The sequence below is a fragment of the Peromyscus maniculatus genome, chromosome 12 (assembly GCF_049852395.1).
Source record: "Peromyscus maniculatus bairdii isolate BWxNUB_F1_BW_parent chromosome 12, HU_Pman_BW_mat_3.1, whole genome shotgun sequence".
NCBI lineage: Eukaryota > Metazoa > Chordata > Mammalia > Rodentia > Cricetidae > Peromyscus > Peromyscus maniculatus.
In genome coordinates, this window is record NC_134863.1 from 14401965 (window position 1) to 14417466 (window position 15502).

The window sequence follows — 15502 nt, forward strand, 5'->3', positions numbered from 1 at the left end:
GCCTTGTTGGATGAAGTGTGTCATTGGGGGTGAGCTATGAAGTTTCAAAAACCCAAGCCAGGTCCAGTGGTTCCCTCTTCCTGCTGCCTACCGATCCAGATGTAGAACGTCCAGCTACTTCTTCCAACACCATCTCCTTCTTTGTGCCTCCACGCTCTCCACCATGATGACAGTGGACTAACCCTCTGAAACGGTAAGCAAGCCCCAAGAGTAAATGTTTCTTTTAGAAGAGCTGCCGTGGGCTGGGAGGTGGTGGCGCATGCCTTTAATCCCAGCACTTGGGAGGCAGAGGCAGGCGGATCTCTGTGAGTTCGAGGCCAGCCTGGTCTACAGAGTGAGTTCCAGGACAGGCGCAAAGCTACACAGAGAAACCCTGTCTCGAAAAAACCAAAAAACAAAAGAGTTGCCGTGGTCACGGTGTCTCTTCACAGCAGTAGAACAGTGACTGAGACAGAGAGGGGTCTACAGCATTACAGAGGAAGAAAGTAACAGAGTCAGGGCTAGAAATTCCCATCTGAGTCCACAGCCACAGCTGAAGGAATTCAAGGAATTCCATGCCATTCAAGAGGCAGGCTGTTGAATGAGACTGTGTTCCACCGTGGAATTTTAGTGCCACCATCCAAAGAGACAGCTGGTGGTAGAGATTTCCAGCTGAGACAGAAGAAAAATTACTTCCAGCTCCATCTCTACACCCACACAGTATGTGCTTAAGGTCAAACACACTCTGCATCAGTTGCCCACTGGATATAGCGAAGGTTGTGTGGATGATGATCTTACCCACTCATCAGACTCATTAGTGTCGTGTCTCAACGTTCTCCACACTAATCATTTACAGACTGTTGACAGATATTTGAACCTGGGGTCAAGGTGAACACCCCCAGTTATACAACGGAACTCTATAAAGACCTTCATCAATTGAGTGTGTGTCACTATAGAGTTCTGCCATGGTGGCCCACAGCCTAGGATGGCATAGCATGATGAAGGTGCTCACCATAGCACTGCTCCTAGTCACCCTGCAGTATTCCCATGCCCTGAGTCCCGCCAACTGTGATGCTTCCGAGCCTTCGGCTGAGAAAGTTCTAGAGCTGATCAATAAAGGGCGGAGGAATGGCTATGCTTTCCAGCTGCTGCGAGTCTCTGATGCTCACTTGGACGTAGTGGTGAGAAATGGCCAATGAGGAGCTGAGCTGGGAGACCATGTGTGAAGGGGAAAAGGGACTGGAGCCACCGAGCAGGCTGCTCTGCAGAGTTAATGGCTTTGATCAGGCTTTCCTGTTCAGTTTCTGGGGCTCGCTCGACATTGTTGGGTTTGCCTCTGAATTAATGTTTCTTATTGGCAATGCATCAGTCTGTAAGCACCTCGAAATACTGTGCTGAGCCCAGGGAACACTGGGCACTTTGAAAAGAAAACTAGAATAGCTGTGTGCCTTAAGGAAACAATAGTCTGCTAAATGGACATAGGCCAGCTGTGTAAAAATAAGACGTATTTTGTGGCCATGTTGCCTGCCGAAGATATGGGAGCAATCGAATGACAGATCTCTTAACACCGAAAGGGAAAGGTGCTGGTGGGTTCTGGAGGATGGATAGGATTTGCATCGCTGTGTTCTAACACATCATCTCCTTTAGGAGAGCAGGGAATTAGAAAGAGGTGCGTTTTGAAGTAACTGAATAAGCAGGGAGGGAATTGCAGAAGTTTAACAGGGCTCTGGGAAAGCCGGAATTCAGTGTGAAGCTGGAAGAGAGCACGCTTATCTTGAAGGCGAGCAAGCTTGTTGTCTTCATTTAGATTATATGGTCGTTTAGAATGGATTTGACAGGCTATCGGGGACTCTGGAGAGATGCTGGTTCCTCCCACTGCAGCAGCAACAGTAGCAATATCCTACCTTTTCTCTGGTGGAATGTCTGAAAGCAGGAAGCCAGGCCGTGGACAGCTGCAGATAACACATAAAGCAATTCATACTTTTCACAGCCTTGGAGACAGGGAGGCACGGCAAAATGTAGAAAATGGGAATGCGGGAACTTAAGACAACTAACAATTTAATGGCCATCTCGGCCACTCGAAGCTCTTTTCCACGTGTGTCAGACCCAGGATGAAAGAGCATGGCCCTACTTCTGAATGGCATACAGAGAGGTGGGGGGAGGGGACACAGTGAGATAGAGGAGACAGAGGCAGGTGACAGGGACATGAACCAAGAAGCTGCTCGCGTCTTCAGGAATTCGGGCCGGAGGACCAGACCAAGACAGTGGCAAAGAAAAAGGAATAGACAGGACACCAGAGACATTTCAATGAAAAGTCGTTCAGCCTGGTTGGTGATTGGCCAAAACAAAGAAACTGATCAAAGCAAGATTCCTTTATCTTTTTTCCTTGTTTGTTTTGTTTGGCTGCTGTTGTTGCTATTATTAGCTCAGGCTGATCTTGAATCCTCCTGGGCTTTGGGGTCATAGGTGTGAGCCCTGGGCCCATGCAAATTACATTTGTGTAGCCAGAACCCAAGTAAAAAATTAATGAAGCCACTGAGGAGGATGAGGAAGTCCAGGGAGACGGAGCAAGGGGAACAGACTTAGCTTGAGATAAGATCAAGGAGTGAAAGCCAGTTCAGGAACAGAGGACAGGACCACAAATACAGATTAGAGATGGCAGTGGCTGTTATCACCTTAACTCTGGGCATGCACATCCAACATACACCTCTACCCAAACCAACAGGGTCATTTAAAGGTGAGAGAAGAAACAGCCTGATCCTTAAGGAGAGGATTTAGAAATCACTATTTGAAGCTGTGTCTTCAAATATGTAGATTAAAGGACACAATAGAATGTCGCAGAGATTTGGTTATGCCAAGAAATTTTAAGAAAGGAGATTGTGCTGGGCGGTGGTGGCGCATGCCTTTAACCTCAGCACTGCACTCAGGAGGCAGAGCCGGGCGGATCTCTGTGAGTTCCGAGGCCAGCCTGGTCTACAGACCAAGATCCAGGACAGGCACCAAAACAACAAGGAGAAACCCTGTCTCAAAAAAAAAAAAAAAAAAAAAAAAAAAAAAAGAGAGAGAGAAAGAGAAAGAGAAAGAAATGAAGAAACGAAGAAAGGAAGAAAGAAAGGAGAGATTGCTGCCCGGCATAGTGGTGCATGCCTGTAACCTCAGCACTTGGGAGTGTGAAGCAGGAAGAAGCCAGCCTGGGTTCTCACATGCTGAGATCCTGTTCTTAAAAAGGAAAGAGAAGGAGCAAGGGACAGGAAAATGGAGAGAGGAGGGAAGGAGAGGGGAAGGGAGGGCAAGGACAGGAAGGGAAGGAAGAAATTGCTTTCATTAAAATCAAGAACAAACCAAAACAAGAAATCTCTGAGTTCCCACATCCGACTGACCAGTTCCTTACTTGTCCTCAGGAACCGGCCACCGTCTACTACTTGGTCCTAGATGTGAAGGAGTCTGACTGTTGGGTCTTATCCACAAAACCCCAGGACGACTGTCTTCAAGCTGTGTCCAAACGGCCATCTGAAATAGTAAGTAACCGGACCACCGCGGCCCCTTTCTTTCTTCTGTCCACTCCGCTCACTCAGAGGGGCCACATGTGGGCTAGGAAAAACTGCTTATGCCTCAAGAGTCATGAAGATGATGTCAACCTTAAGTAGTACTCTCCTAAGAGCCATTCCTGGGAACCCTGTTGAAAGTAAGTCGGTAGGGCTTATGGCCCCCTGCCCCCTTCCCCCCCCTCCCCCCTTCCCCCCCCTCCCCCCTTCCCCAGGATAGAGTCACCAGCTTCCAGTCTTGGGCAAAACACCGACCATCTTAGACTTCAGTCTTCTCCACACTAAAGGGAGAGGGGTTGAAGTAGGGGAACTCCCGTGTCCTTTCCAGACCACACAGTCTGTGAATTTATGAGCTGGGAATTGTATGCCTTCAAGAGTGGTCCGTTAGCGGTAATGGTCACAGTTGCAGTGAGAAATACAGCTTTGCTGTGCATGTTGGACCTGGTTACTGAGGCCAGTCTGTCTCCCTGTCACAGGCGAGAGCACAAAGAAATAAGCAGACATGAGATGTCAGTTCCGGAAGTGAGAGTTTTGCACATGGAAGGTCCTAGTGCTCTCTCCGTTGAAAATGTTTGGGATGTGGTCACGACGCACTTAAAGGGTTGCTCTCATAAGGGTTTGGGGTGTCAATGGTGTGCAGCCCACAGAGCAGGCTGAAAAGGCAGCTCTGGGACTAGACTGATGGAGGAATCCCCAAATACACATTAAGTGAGATGGTATAACATGGCCTCTGTGTTCCCTCGTAGGCCATCTGAGGCACATAACGGCTTAAAATGGTCTTGTTTTACAGGTGATTGGACAATGTAAGGTAATAGCTACAAGATATTCAAACGATTCTCAAGATTTTAGAGTGAATGACTATAACTGCACCATGAGTTCTGGTAAGGTCATCTGCTGAATCGCTAATTAATTCCAAATTAACATAGAACTTCATCATACAGTAGTGTTTGTTACCTAACACAGGATAGACATCAGAGAGGGCCGCTACCCTTGAGTTCTCCATTACCACTCACTCTCCTGAAAATAGATGACAGTTCCCCACCTCTGGTATACGTCATTTAAAGAGATTTAATATGTAAATATAGAGATTTAAAGAGGCAGTACACACCATCTCGGAGACTTAGTTCTGAGTTTAGGCCAGCCTGAGCTTAAATTCAAACTTTGTTATTTACTAGTTACCTCAGAGTCAAGGCTGTTGGAATGGAATCCTGTCTTCATTGTGTCTAGATTTTGTTTCCAAGGTCATGAACTTCGGCCAGCCCAATTATTTTATCTCCAAAATAATTGTGACTTGGGGAGCAGGTTACTTAACCTCTTCAGGCTTTCCTCATTTAGGATTCTTATTGAAATTAAATATAATGTGTACTCTTGGCAGAATACTTAGTACTTTATAAGAATTGGCTTCAACAGTTAAAAGTTTTATACTACTCTAGAGTATACAAAGTAGTCATATATTGTATTATATCATGCATTAATCATTTTGTTTAATCTCACACAAGACTGTGAAGTAATCATTGTAAAACTTCCTACTTTAGAGATAAGAATAACTGGGGCTGGCCAAGATTCCAATGTGGGTTCTCAGAAGCACATGGAAACGTGATAGAGATGACTCTGTGTACATCCCTAAAGTGTGGGTCCCAGAGTCTATCCACACTCCTCTTACTTATTTTTTCTGAAAGAAGTAGTTTTAAGAGGGTAGATTTCAGCATGATTGAACCCAGGCAACAACCCAGCAGCTGCTACAGGAAGTTGCTTTAAGAAAGAAAGAAGTGAGGAGTGATAGCTCAGGCCTGTGTTCCCAGCAGTCACCAGGCCAAGGTGTGAGTTTGAGGCCAGCTTCAGAGTGATTTCCTGTGGTCAAAAAGAAAGGGGGGAGAGGGAGAGGGAGAGGGAGAGGGAGAGGGAGAGGGAGAGGGAGAGGGAGAGGGAGAGGGAGAGAGAGAGAGAGAGAGAGAGAGAGAGAGAGAGAGAGAGAGAGAGAGAGAGAGAGAGAGTTGTGAAGGCTGGAGTGGGCAGGGCATCATGGGTCCAGGTCACAAGTGCCAGCAAGGAAGAACAGCTGGGCGTCTCTGCTGCTGCCTGCCTGCCTGATCTTGACAAGTTACTTGAACCATCCACTGGTCCGTCAGTCGTATGGAACCTAGTGTCCTTCTCTGTACTGTGCTTACATTTGCTGCATTCAGACCTGGCGCTGACATTGCGGCTGACCCTCTGACCCAGTGGCATGGGCCATCTCTCTTCTTTCTTAGTCTCTTCAGCCCTAAGCAACACCAAAGACAGCCCTGTGCTCTTGGATTTCTTCGAGGATCCCGAGCTTTACAGAGAACAAGCCACCAAAGCCCTCGACAAGTACAAAGGGGAAAAGGGCGAATTTGCCTCTTTCAGAGTGGAGAAAGTGGAGAGGGTTGTAAGAGCGGTGAGTTTCCAACACGCCGGCCCGCGGGTGTGAGCTGAGGGGCGCACCCCGTATACCGGCCTCGCCCGGCCAGCTGCCTTTTCAATCACCAAAGCCTTCGATGCTTGGCAAACGGCAACCCCAATGCCCAGCTCTTCCAGAACTTCTTTTACTTGAGAGAGTGTGGAATGAGGATGCAGTGACTATGTGACAGGGGGGAAAAAAAAGAAAATCACCATTGGTTATTAAAAACCATCCAATGTTAGCCTTCTTATATTGTGGTTAGAATAACACTGAGGCTCAAAATAAAGATCCTCACCATGACCAGCATCGTAGCCAATGCTGAAAGTCCCTGCCTCACAGACCAAGAATTCTAGAGCCTCCCACACAGAACTGTCAGGTAGCACAGCCAGTTGATGTTTGGCATTTGCTTTTTTTTTTTAATTATTTTTTATTTATTTATTTATTTATTTATTCATTCATTTATTTATTTATTTATTTATTTATTTATTTATTTTTTGAGACAGGGTTTCTCTGTGTAGCTTTACGCCTTTCCTGGAACTCACTTTGGAGACCAGGCTGGCCTCGAACTCACAGAGATCCGCCTGCCTCTGCCTCCCGAGTGCTGGAATTAAAGGCGTGGGCCGCCACCACCCGGCAAAAAATGTTGTTTTTTTTTTTTTAAGAATCGTTTTTTAAGATTTTTTTTTTATTTGTAAGTGTATGAGTGTTTGCTTGCATACATGTATGTGCAGTCTGTGTGTGCTCTGTCCCCAAGGATCAGAAGAGAGCATTAGATCTCCTGCTGGGGGTACTGGGAATTGAACTCATGTCCTTTGAAAGAGGAGCAGGTACTCTTAACGGCTGAAATATTTCTCCAGCCCCGCCAAGTGTTTTTGGAAAGGGAAAATTGACTAGATCATGGTGTATTGTGCAATGGGATACAAATACTGTTTTTGCTGTGAAGAATGTTCTGGACTCACGTGTATTGGCCAGAGGGAAGGAGCAGGTTGCAGTCCAATACTTAGCTCATGAGCCCATGTAAATGAAGTATTTAAATATTTATATATTTCTGCAAATAGACAAAGCCTAAATGGAGAAACACATCAGACCAATGGCAATGGGGCTGGGGAGATGGTTCACACGTTAAGAGTACTAACTGCTCTTCTAGAGGATCTGGGTTCGATTCCCAGCATCTACATGATGGCTCCCAATCCTCTGTAACTCTTATTCCACAGGATCTGATGCCCTCTTTTGACCCCCTTGGACACTGCATGTGCATGGAGCACAGACATGCATGCAGGAAAAACACTCCACACATAAAAATGTAAATAAAATGAAAGAAAAAAAACCAGTAATGGTGACATCCCTCAAGAATGAGGGTCTGGGCTCAGCGAGGGTGCTTTTCCCTGCTGTGCTTACGCCTGTATATCAGAGAGTTTCTGTGAAGTGGTGACCTCTTCTCACTGATGCAATATATTTTTAGAAGGCAGAAACCATAGAAAAATAGCATGTATTCATCGTTTTCATTCCCATGGTGCTTTAAGAGATATTGAATAATAGGTGTCTGTTGCTTTTCCTCTTAACTTTGTATGCTCCTGAAACTATGTTGATTCCTCTGTTCCAGAGAGGAGGAGAAAGAACCAACTACTATGTGGACTTCTCCATGAGGAACTGTTCCACACAGCGTTTCCCCAGACACCCTCCAGTAAGTATGACAAACACCTCTGAAACGCCGTCATTCAGAGAGGGCTCACTACTTGAAGGAGCCCTTCCAAAGGTTTCATACACATGTTCACTTACCAACACTCACACTACCACTGTAGAAGGAAAGCGCTCATATTTTTCTGGTTTACAGATGGCAAAATGGTTTTAACATATACATGATTTCATATAATATACACCTGAAATTGGGTTTTCAATTCATCAAGACTAAAAGCTTCGTGAACTAATAATCAGCATGTACTAGAGCCATCTACAACCATGAATCAACCCCCACAGAGATCCCAAATGACAAGTGAAGAAGTTATTGTGGTCCTGCCACGGTTCACAGCCAAGCTCGGATCAGAATGCAGGTCTTTCCTGCAGGACTTCTTCCCCAGTCAAATTTACCCATTATCTGTTGGAAGACCTTGCTAACAATACTGGATATTTCCTCCCTTTAGCCATCGTTTAGCGGGTATTTGGTCACAGTGATGAGAAAGTGGCTGATACACATGGTGTCTTGGCATTTACAAAGCATCTCTACCTACTGTCTGCTGAGCTTCATGGCAATCCCACAGAGGGATGCAAGTGTCCGGCTCCATTATCCTGGCATAAGGAGGCCTGAAATCTCTTTCTGTTGTTATTGTTATTTTGTTTGTTTTTGTTGTTGTTTTGGTTTGGGTTTTTGTTTTTGTTTTGTTTTGTGGCCCTGACTGTTCTGGAATTTGCTCTGTAGTCCAGTGTGGCCTCGAACTCAGAGAGTGAAGTGCTGGGACTAAAGGGGTGTGCCACCACCCACCCAGAGAGGCCATTTACCTGTGCACTCTTAGCTAGAAAGTGCCAGTGAATGGAAACTCCATTCTGATCTCAACGCCAGGGCTTTTCTGGGGTTTAATGACTCTCTCACTTTCTCTGGCCAGAAGGGAGGAAGCATTGATTGTTTTGTGTTCCAACTGCTCAAATTTCCCACGGGAGTCAGTCCTAGATTCCTACTCAGAAGCCACAAAAGACAAGACATTCTTCTCCTAAACCCGTCCCTAACAAACTCTACACTGTGTTTGTGGGGTGCTAAAAACCCAGTGCGGAATCTCGAGGGCTGGAGAAGGGGAAGTTAACAGCCTCACCTCCCTTAACCAAAGCTGCTTGCAATCTGTGGGTAGACAGCATCATACTCATTTCACAAACACCGAATTTCAGAACTTGTGTACGATTTGTCCTCTATTCCTGCTAAACGGTAAAGCCACATTCATATAGGTTTGGTTTGTTTTCAAAACTGCATAGACAGCCTCAACGCATGGCTTTTTCTAGAGATGAACTGTCTTCTTGTCCTTTGACAAAGGGGGTTAGGGGCTTCCAGAGCACAGGGACGCCAGCCGTTAGGGCCAGCAGACATGTTCACAGGGCCACGTAAGCGCATCCTTGCAGTGACTCTGCCCTTCCCAGCACTTGCAAGTTACACAATTCCATCTTCTACAGCGTTCCTCATTCTCCCAGGTGCAAGCAACCCGGACCTTTAGTGCAGAATCACTGGGCTAAGAGCAGCGGGGACATACTGCCTAGTGCTGCGGGCCAAAGGACAGTCCTCATGTCTGCTCATGGCAGACATCCAGAGACGTCTGAATAAAACCCTGGGGCACCTGTACCTGACCCAAATGTTGACTAGATAACACTGATAAATAACTTAGGGGGTGTATGAGCATGGTCCTCAGTTTTCCCTGGTTTTGTTCAGGTGTCGTACATGAGAGGCAAGGACTCCATCGGGAAGTTATAGATCTGGCCCCTTTCTTCTCACTCATTTCAAGCTTTCTTCGGTTGGAAATCTTCACACCCCTGTCCTGAGACAGAGAGGCAGACAGACAGACAGACAGACAGACACACACACACACACACACACACACACACTCACTGTACATACACTAGCAGGCATCTCCCTTTGCAGGTCTTTGGATTCTGCAGAGCACTTCTGTCCTACAATGTGGAAGCCTCTGATTTGGAAGCCCCAGAAGACACTGTCATCAACTGTGAAGTCTTCGACTTCGAGGTGGGCTGCCTGAGCATCCTTTGTCATCAGAAGGGCCGGGCCAAGTGATATTTCCACACATAGTACCTTCGGTTCATTTGGCTTTTATGATGTGTGTGTGTGTGTGTGTGTGTGTGAGAGAGAGAGAGAGAGAGAGAGAGAGAGAGAGACAGAGACAGAGACAGAGAGAAAGAGAGAGAGACAGAGACAGAGACAGAGACAGAGAAACAGAGACAAAGAATAGGTTTGTTGTCACCAAGAACATGGCTCCATAGATGTTATTTGTTTGTTTGTTTGTTTGTTTGTTTGTTTGTTTTGAGACAAGGCCTCACTATGTAGCATTGGCTGGTCTGGAACTCACCATGGAGACCAAGCTGACCTCAAACTGCTAGTGATCTGCCGACCTCTGGTTCCCAAGTGCTAGGATTAAAGGTATCCATCGTCACACCCAGCCATATGTACACCACCATGCCCAACCATAGATTTATTTTTTTAAGTTAAAGTCTGTTGGTATACAACTGTGATTCCAACATGTGGGACATGAAATAGAAGAATGCCCAAGTTCCCTGCCAGCCTGAGCTACAGGGAAAGACTCAGGGTCTTTTGTTTGTTTTGTTTAAAAAAAAAAAAAAGAGCTAAAGTTGAGGGTGTAGACAGTGTCATCTGTCCTCTGGAAGAGTGACTGAGTGTCTGTCCATCCTCTGGAAGAGTTTCTTGGGAATGTGTTGTGGATGTCAGACCCATCACAGGATGCTAATTTAATAGAATAGACAAGTACCCTTCCTTGATAGAGTTTCATCGCTTTTCATTGAAATGAGAAAAATAAGAACAAAAAAAAATTATTTTTTAGTTGTTCAAAACAGTGTTTCTCTGTGTAGTTTTGGTGCCTGTCCTGGATCTCACTCTGTAGACCAGGTGGGCCTCAAACTCACAGAGATCAGCCTGGCTCTGCCTTCCGAGTGCTAGGATTAAAGGCGTGCCCCACCACTGCCTGGCGATTTGTGAAATCTTTGAGAGTCTCCAGTCTAAGTCAAGCCTAACATCTAATTTCTTACATAATTAATTATATTCGCTTTCTGTGTCCTTTACCAGGAGAGAAACGTGAGTGATGTAAAACCCCCTTGTGGCAAACATATGTGCAAGTTCAGTGGATCCGGGGGTCGTCATCATACCCACAAGGCACATGGACATGGCCACCCACCTCCACCAGAAGGAACACACGACTCAGACAGACCACCACACCAAGGAGGGTCCCTCCCACCGCGCCACTCCCATAGACCCCCTCATAATCACAGTTGTGAGCCTCCTTTCCATGGGCATCACCCACATGGACACCATCCTCCCGGACATGAGCGTCATAGACACCATCCGCATGGACACCATCCCCATGGACACCATCCCCATGGACACCATCCCCATGGACACCCTCCTGATGGACATGATTTCCATGACTATGGACCCTGTGACCCACCCTCTAATAGCCAAGAACTCAAAGAGCAGCAGCATTGGGGCCATGGCCCACCACATGGCCACGGCCCACCACATGGCCACGGCCCACCACATGGCCATGGCCCACCACACAGCCACTCAGGAAAAAGAGGCCCAGGTAAAGGGTTCTTTACTTTCCACCATCTACAAATCGGATCCGTCTACCGACTCCCTCCACTAAATACAGGTGAAGTTCTCCCTAGTCCTGAAGCCAATTTCCCCAGAGTCTCATTGCCAAATTGCAAGAATCCCCTACAACCAGAGATTCAGTCCTTCCCCGAGATAGCCTCGGAGTCATGTCCTGGGGAATTCAAGAGTGAGTTTCCACAAATTTCTAAGTTTTTTTCAAATATGCCTCCAAAATAAAACCTGATTCCTTGGTAGGGGGAAAAGGGACAATGTCCTGAATAAATAAAATGTGAGCAGTAAGAAATGAAAAGTGTGGTTATTTTAACTTTATTATCATACTTAGGGAAGTATGGGAAGGAAGCCAGCACAAGACAGACAGACAGATGGAAGTGAGAGGAAGGACATCAACCCTATGAACCAGAGCTGAAGTCTGTCACTGCATCAGATGGGGCACATCTCTAACACTCAGAATTCCCCTCTTCCTTGGGTAAACACCCTAATTCTAGAATCTCTGTTCATACTTCTGCTATGGCATGCTGAGCTGAGAGTTCACATCACAAGCACAAAACAGAAAGGTAACTAGAACCAGCATGGGACTTTTAATCTCAAAGGCTGCGTCCAGCAAGGCCATACCTCTCAAACACCCCCAGAAAACACCACAAACTGGGGACCCAGTGTTCAAATATCAGCCAATGGAGACATTCTCAATCAAACCACGGCAGTAGGCATACCAAGGAAGTATCTATTACTTTAAAAAAGATGATTATGAAAGTGACTCACATTGTCTCCTGGTGATTTCTCGTCTACATTCCATCATAAAACACTTAATAAAACTGACTTGTAAGAAAGTTTTAGCATAATCACCAACGTCAATTCAGATGTTCAAGAAGTATCACCCATGTTCCTACTAATTCCCATTTCATGGAGGCACTCAACTGGGCTAAGGGGAACTAACCCTAGTCCTCACTGAAGTCCCTGCCTCTCCCCACACAGATTTGTACCACATAGTGCCACGCCTGGGTAGACACAGAGGGCCATCAACCTGTGCACATCTCTCCTTGAGGATCAATGGCCACTTCTAGATCCAACTAAAGATAAAGGAGTCCCTGGAAGATCACTATGGACAAGAGTGCCCAGATGATGCACCCATGGCCATTCCCTCCAGGGATCTTGCCCAGAACGTGTTTCAGAAGGGAGGATCGAGCTCTGCGTCTCAGGAACCCTAGACTCTATACTTCCACTATCCTTCTCATCTCTTCCACAAGATGGCTTCTCTCTAGTCTCGGATGAGTTTGCCTTGTTTATTTTTGGTGCTAGACAATTGTTTTTCTTCCGCTTTAATACTCTTCCCCCTTTTTTTCTAAGTCTGAACTCTCACACCTGGAGCCAGGTTAATCAATTTCAGATTTTTCTCTACCTCCCAGCCACAGTGGTCATTAGTACTCTAACTACTGAATAACCGGCATGGCCCAGGCACTGACCAGTTCTGACAACCTTTTAGAACATTTACCAACCAGAAATAACCAGTGTGACCATTCTATGGGGGGACAGCTAAATGTTGCCCTAGGGAGACACGTTCATTTACGGAAGCATGAACCCAGAGTCAGCTGCCTGAGTGAAGAGTTGAGAAAAGGGAGATATCAGGAAGCCAAGAACGAAACAACTTAGGTTAATAACTCCAAATATTATTTTCCCACAGATTTGCTTTGTTATTTATTTATTTTGTTGTTGTTTGTTCGTGGTTTTTTTTTGTTTTTGTTTTTTTTGTTTTTTTTTTTTTTTGAGACAGGGATTCTCTGCATAGCCCTGGCTGTTTGCTCTGTAGACCAGGCTAGCCTCAAGCTCAGAGATCTGCCTGCCTCTGCCTTCAAGTGCTGGGATAAAAGGTGTGTGCCACCCACCACTGCCCAGCTTGGTTTGTGATTTATAAAGCACTTTGACAAATATTTCTTGAGTTTATGAAAATACATCTTGAAAAGCATCAATATTACAATCCCTGATTCATTTTAATAGGTAGCCTATTGCAGTTGCTAAGATAAACAATATAGCATTAAAAGCAGGAAACAAGTTGGGCATGGTGGCGCATACCTCTAGGTCCCAGAACTCAGGAGGCAAGAGGCAGGAGGATCTCTATGAGTTCGAAACCATCCTGGTCTACATAATGAGTTCCAGGACAGTCAGAGTTATATAATAGGGAGAGCTTGTCTCAAAAAACAAACAAAACAAGAAACGAACAAACAAAAACGTTGGTCCTATAAGGAGCGTCTTTACATTCAACGAGACCACACCTACTCCAACAAGGCCACACCGACTTCAACAAGGCACACCTACTCCAACAAGGCCATACCTACTCCAACGAGGCCACACCTCCTAATAGTGCCACTCCCTCTGGGCCTATGGGGGTCATTTTCTTTCAAACCACCAGAGTTAGTAACCTGTAGAACTCAGGTTAGAGCTCTGATCAGCCTCCTCCAGAGCCGTATTTTTTGCCCACTGGCTCTTCTGATTGTGAGTCTCCAATGGAAACATCCACAGTGATCCAGGGCCTTCACGATAGTGCACTGTGACTCACTTCCTCGGCCCCATCTTCCAGCTCCTGTATTTCTTCCTCTTCCTCCTTCCACTCAACCTGGAAACTTATCTACAGTGAAGAAATACTGTGAAAACATCTTTTATAATCTAAGAGCCTGGAACATTTGCTGGGCCTCCCAGCCAGAGTTAATAATACACCTTGAAGTCACTTAAGACCTAAGACTTGCTGTCCTACTGTGCACTGAGTATATCTGTTTGACCCACCTTCTTTTTTTTTTTTTTTTTTTTTTGGTTTTTTCGAGACAGGGTTTCTCTGTGTAGCTTTGCGCCTTTCCTGGAGCTCACTTGGTAGCCCAGGCTGGCCTCGAACTCACAGAGATCCGCCTGCCTCTGCCTCCCAAGTGCTGGGATTAAAGGCGTGCGCCACCACGCCCGGCTTGACCCACCTTCTTGAGAACAGTGCAATAACCAACCTTACTTGCCTTGGATTTCCTATGCAGACAGATTTTACAACCTAAGCTAATGCATAACTGTCATCTTAAGTTGTGTACTGCCCCGATACAAGAGTGATCGTGTGTGTGTGCATGTGTGTTATGATAACCATCGGCTAAAAACAGCAAACAGTTTGAGAGAGGCTTGATAAAATGAGTATCAGCCATAAACGTTGGTGGTAACACAGATATTGTTCGATAGCATCTGTTTGTTGTCTGGGTCATTTTGATGTAGGAGAAACTTGAAGTAGTAGCATTGACGCTATAAAGGACTTACTAATAATAAACATCCTTTAGGAAACACTAAGTTACACAGAGCAGAATTTAGTTAAAGAAGTGCTGCCTCCCATCCGAAGGGAAGGTAAGTAGTGTACTGACCAGACTTGTTAGAAACTCTAAGAAAATTTTGTGCCCTAATTGAAGTGGTAGTGTGTGCTGTCGTTATAGGGAACCTACGCATGGGGAGGCTTTGGCTAGTTTAACCGTGCACTGATATAGCGGATGTGTCACAGCGGCGTAAGTAATGTAACAGTAATCATACATATTGCACAGCTTGGGTCGGCCTGGCTCCCACACATAGCAAGCAGGTTTTACAGCTTTAATGCTCAGGCTTCCCTTGCTTCCTCACAGCTCCAGCTTTGTGTGCTGCTCTTATTTAATAGGACCTCCGCTGAGTTGATAACTTCTGGCTTTTCCTTTTTGGATTTTGTAAGCCAGAAGTTTTTGGCCACAGTTTGGAAGACAAGTCACATAACTTAGACACAAGTAGATGGACTCCAAAAGAGTCGAAGAACGGCTTGGACATGACGGCCTTGAACCTGCTGTTCCTGCTTTAATGAGAGCACCTTACCCGGGTGACATCTGCCCGTTCCGCTGGGACTTGTGCGACTCCAGCACTTACAGCCCTTGTGGAAGCCAGTGCTCTTCTCCGGGCCTGCGGTCTTGGGAGAGCCCTCTCTGTTGAAGACATGAGTGTGTGTGCTTGTGCACTGGCGATGGGAGAGCCCTCTCTGTTGAAGACATGAGTGTGTGTGCTTGTGCACTGGCGATGGGAGAGCCCTCTCTGTTGAAGACACGAGTGTGTGTGTGCTTGTGCACTGGTGATGGGAGAGCCCTCTCTGTTGAAGACACGAGTGTGTGTGTGCTTGTGCACTGGCGATGGGAGAGCCCTCTGTTGAAAATGCACTGGTTTTGTGGAAACTTTTACAGAAGTCTGTAT

General features: G+C 46.0%; 1 protein-coding gene across 1 annotated transcript; it reads left to right on the forward strand.

Annotated features, from left to right (window-relative positions):
• The first annotated feature begins 910 nt into the window (after window positions 1-910).
• Hrg (histidine rich glycoprotein) lies at window positions 911-11570 on the forward strand. Its single transcript, XM_042259091.2, has 7 exons — window positions 911-1160; window positions 3381-3497; window positions 4315-4405; window positions 5774-5940; window positions 7547-7627; window positions 9563-9664; window positions 10736-11570. Exons 1-7 carry the CDS (start codon window positions 945-947, stop codon window positions 11495-11497), a joined length of 1536 nt encoding a protein of 511 aa, XP_042115025.1. The 5' UTR covers window positions 911-944; the 3' UTR covers window positions 11498-11570.
• Window positions 11571-15502: the final 3932 nt, after the last annotated feature.

Excerpts from the sequence above, each read along its gene's own strand:
- Hrg (XM_042259091.2), top strand. The coding sequence starts at position 945 with ATGGTGGCCCACAGCCTAGGATGGCATAGCATGATGAAGGTGCTCACC. Across the intron at positions 1,161-3,380 it reads ATGCTCACTTGGACGTAGTG|GAACCGGCCACCGTCTACTA; the intron begins GTGAGAAATGGC and ends ACTTGTCCTCAG. Across the intron at positions 3,498-4,314 it reads CCAAACGGCCATCTGAAATA|GTGATTGGACAATGTAAGGT; the intron begins GTAAGTAACCGG and ends CTTGTTTTACAG.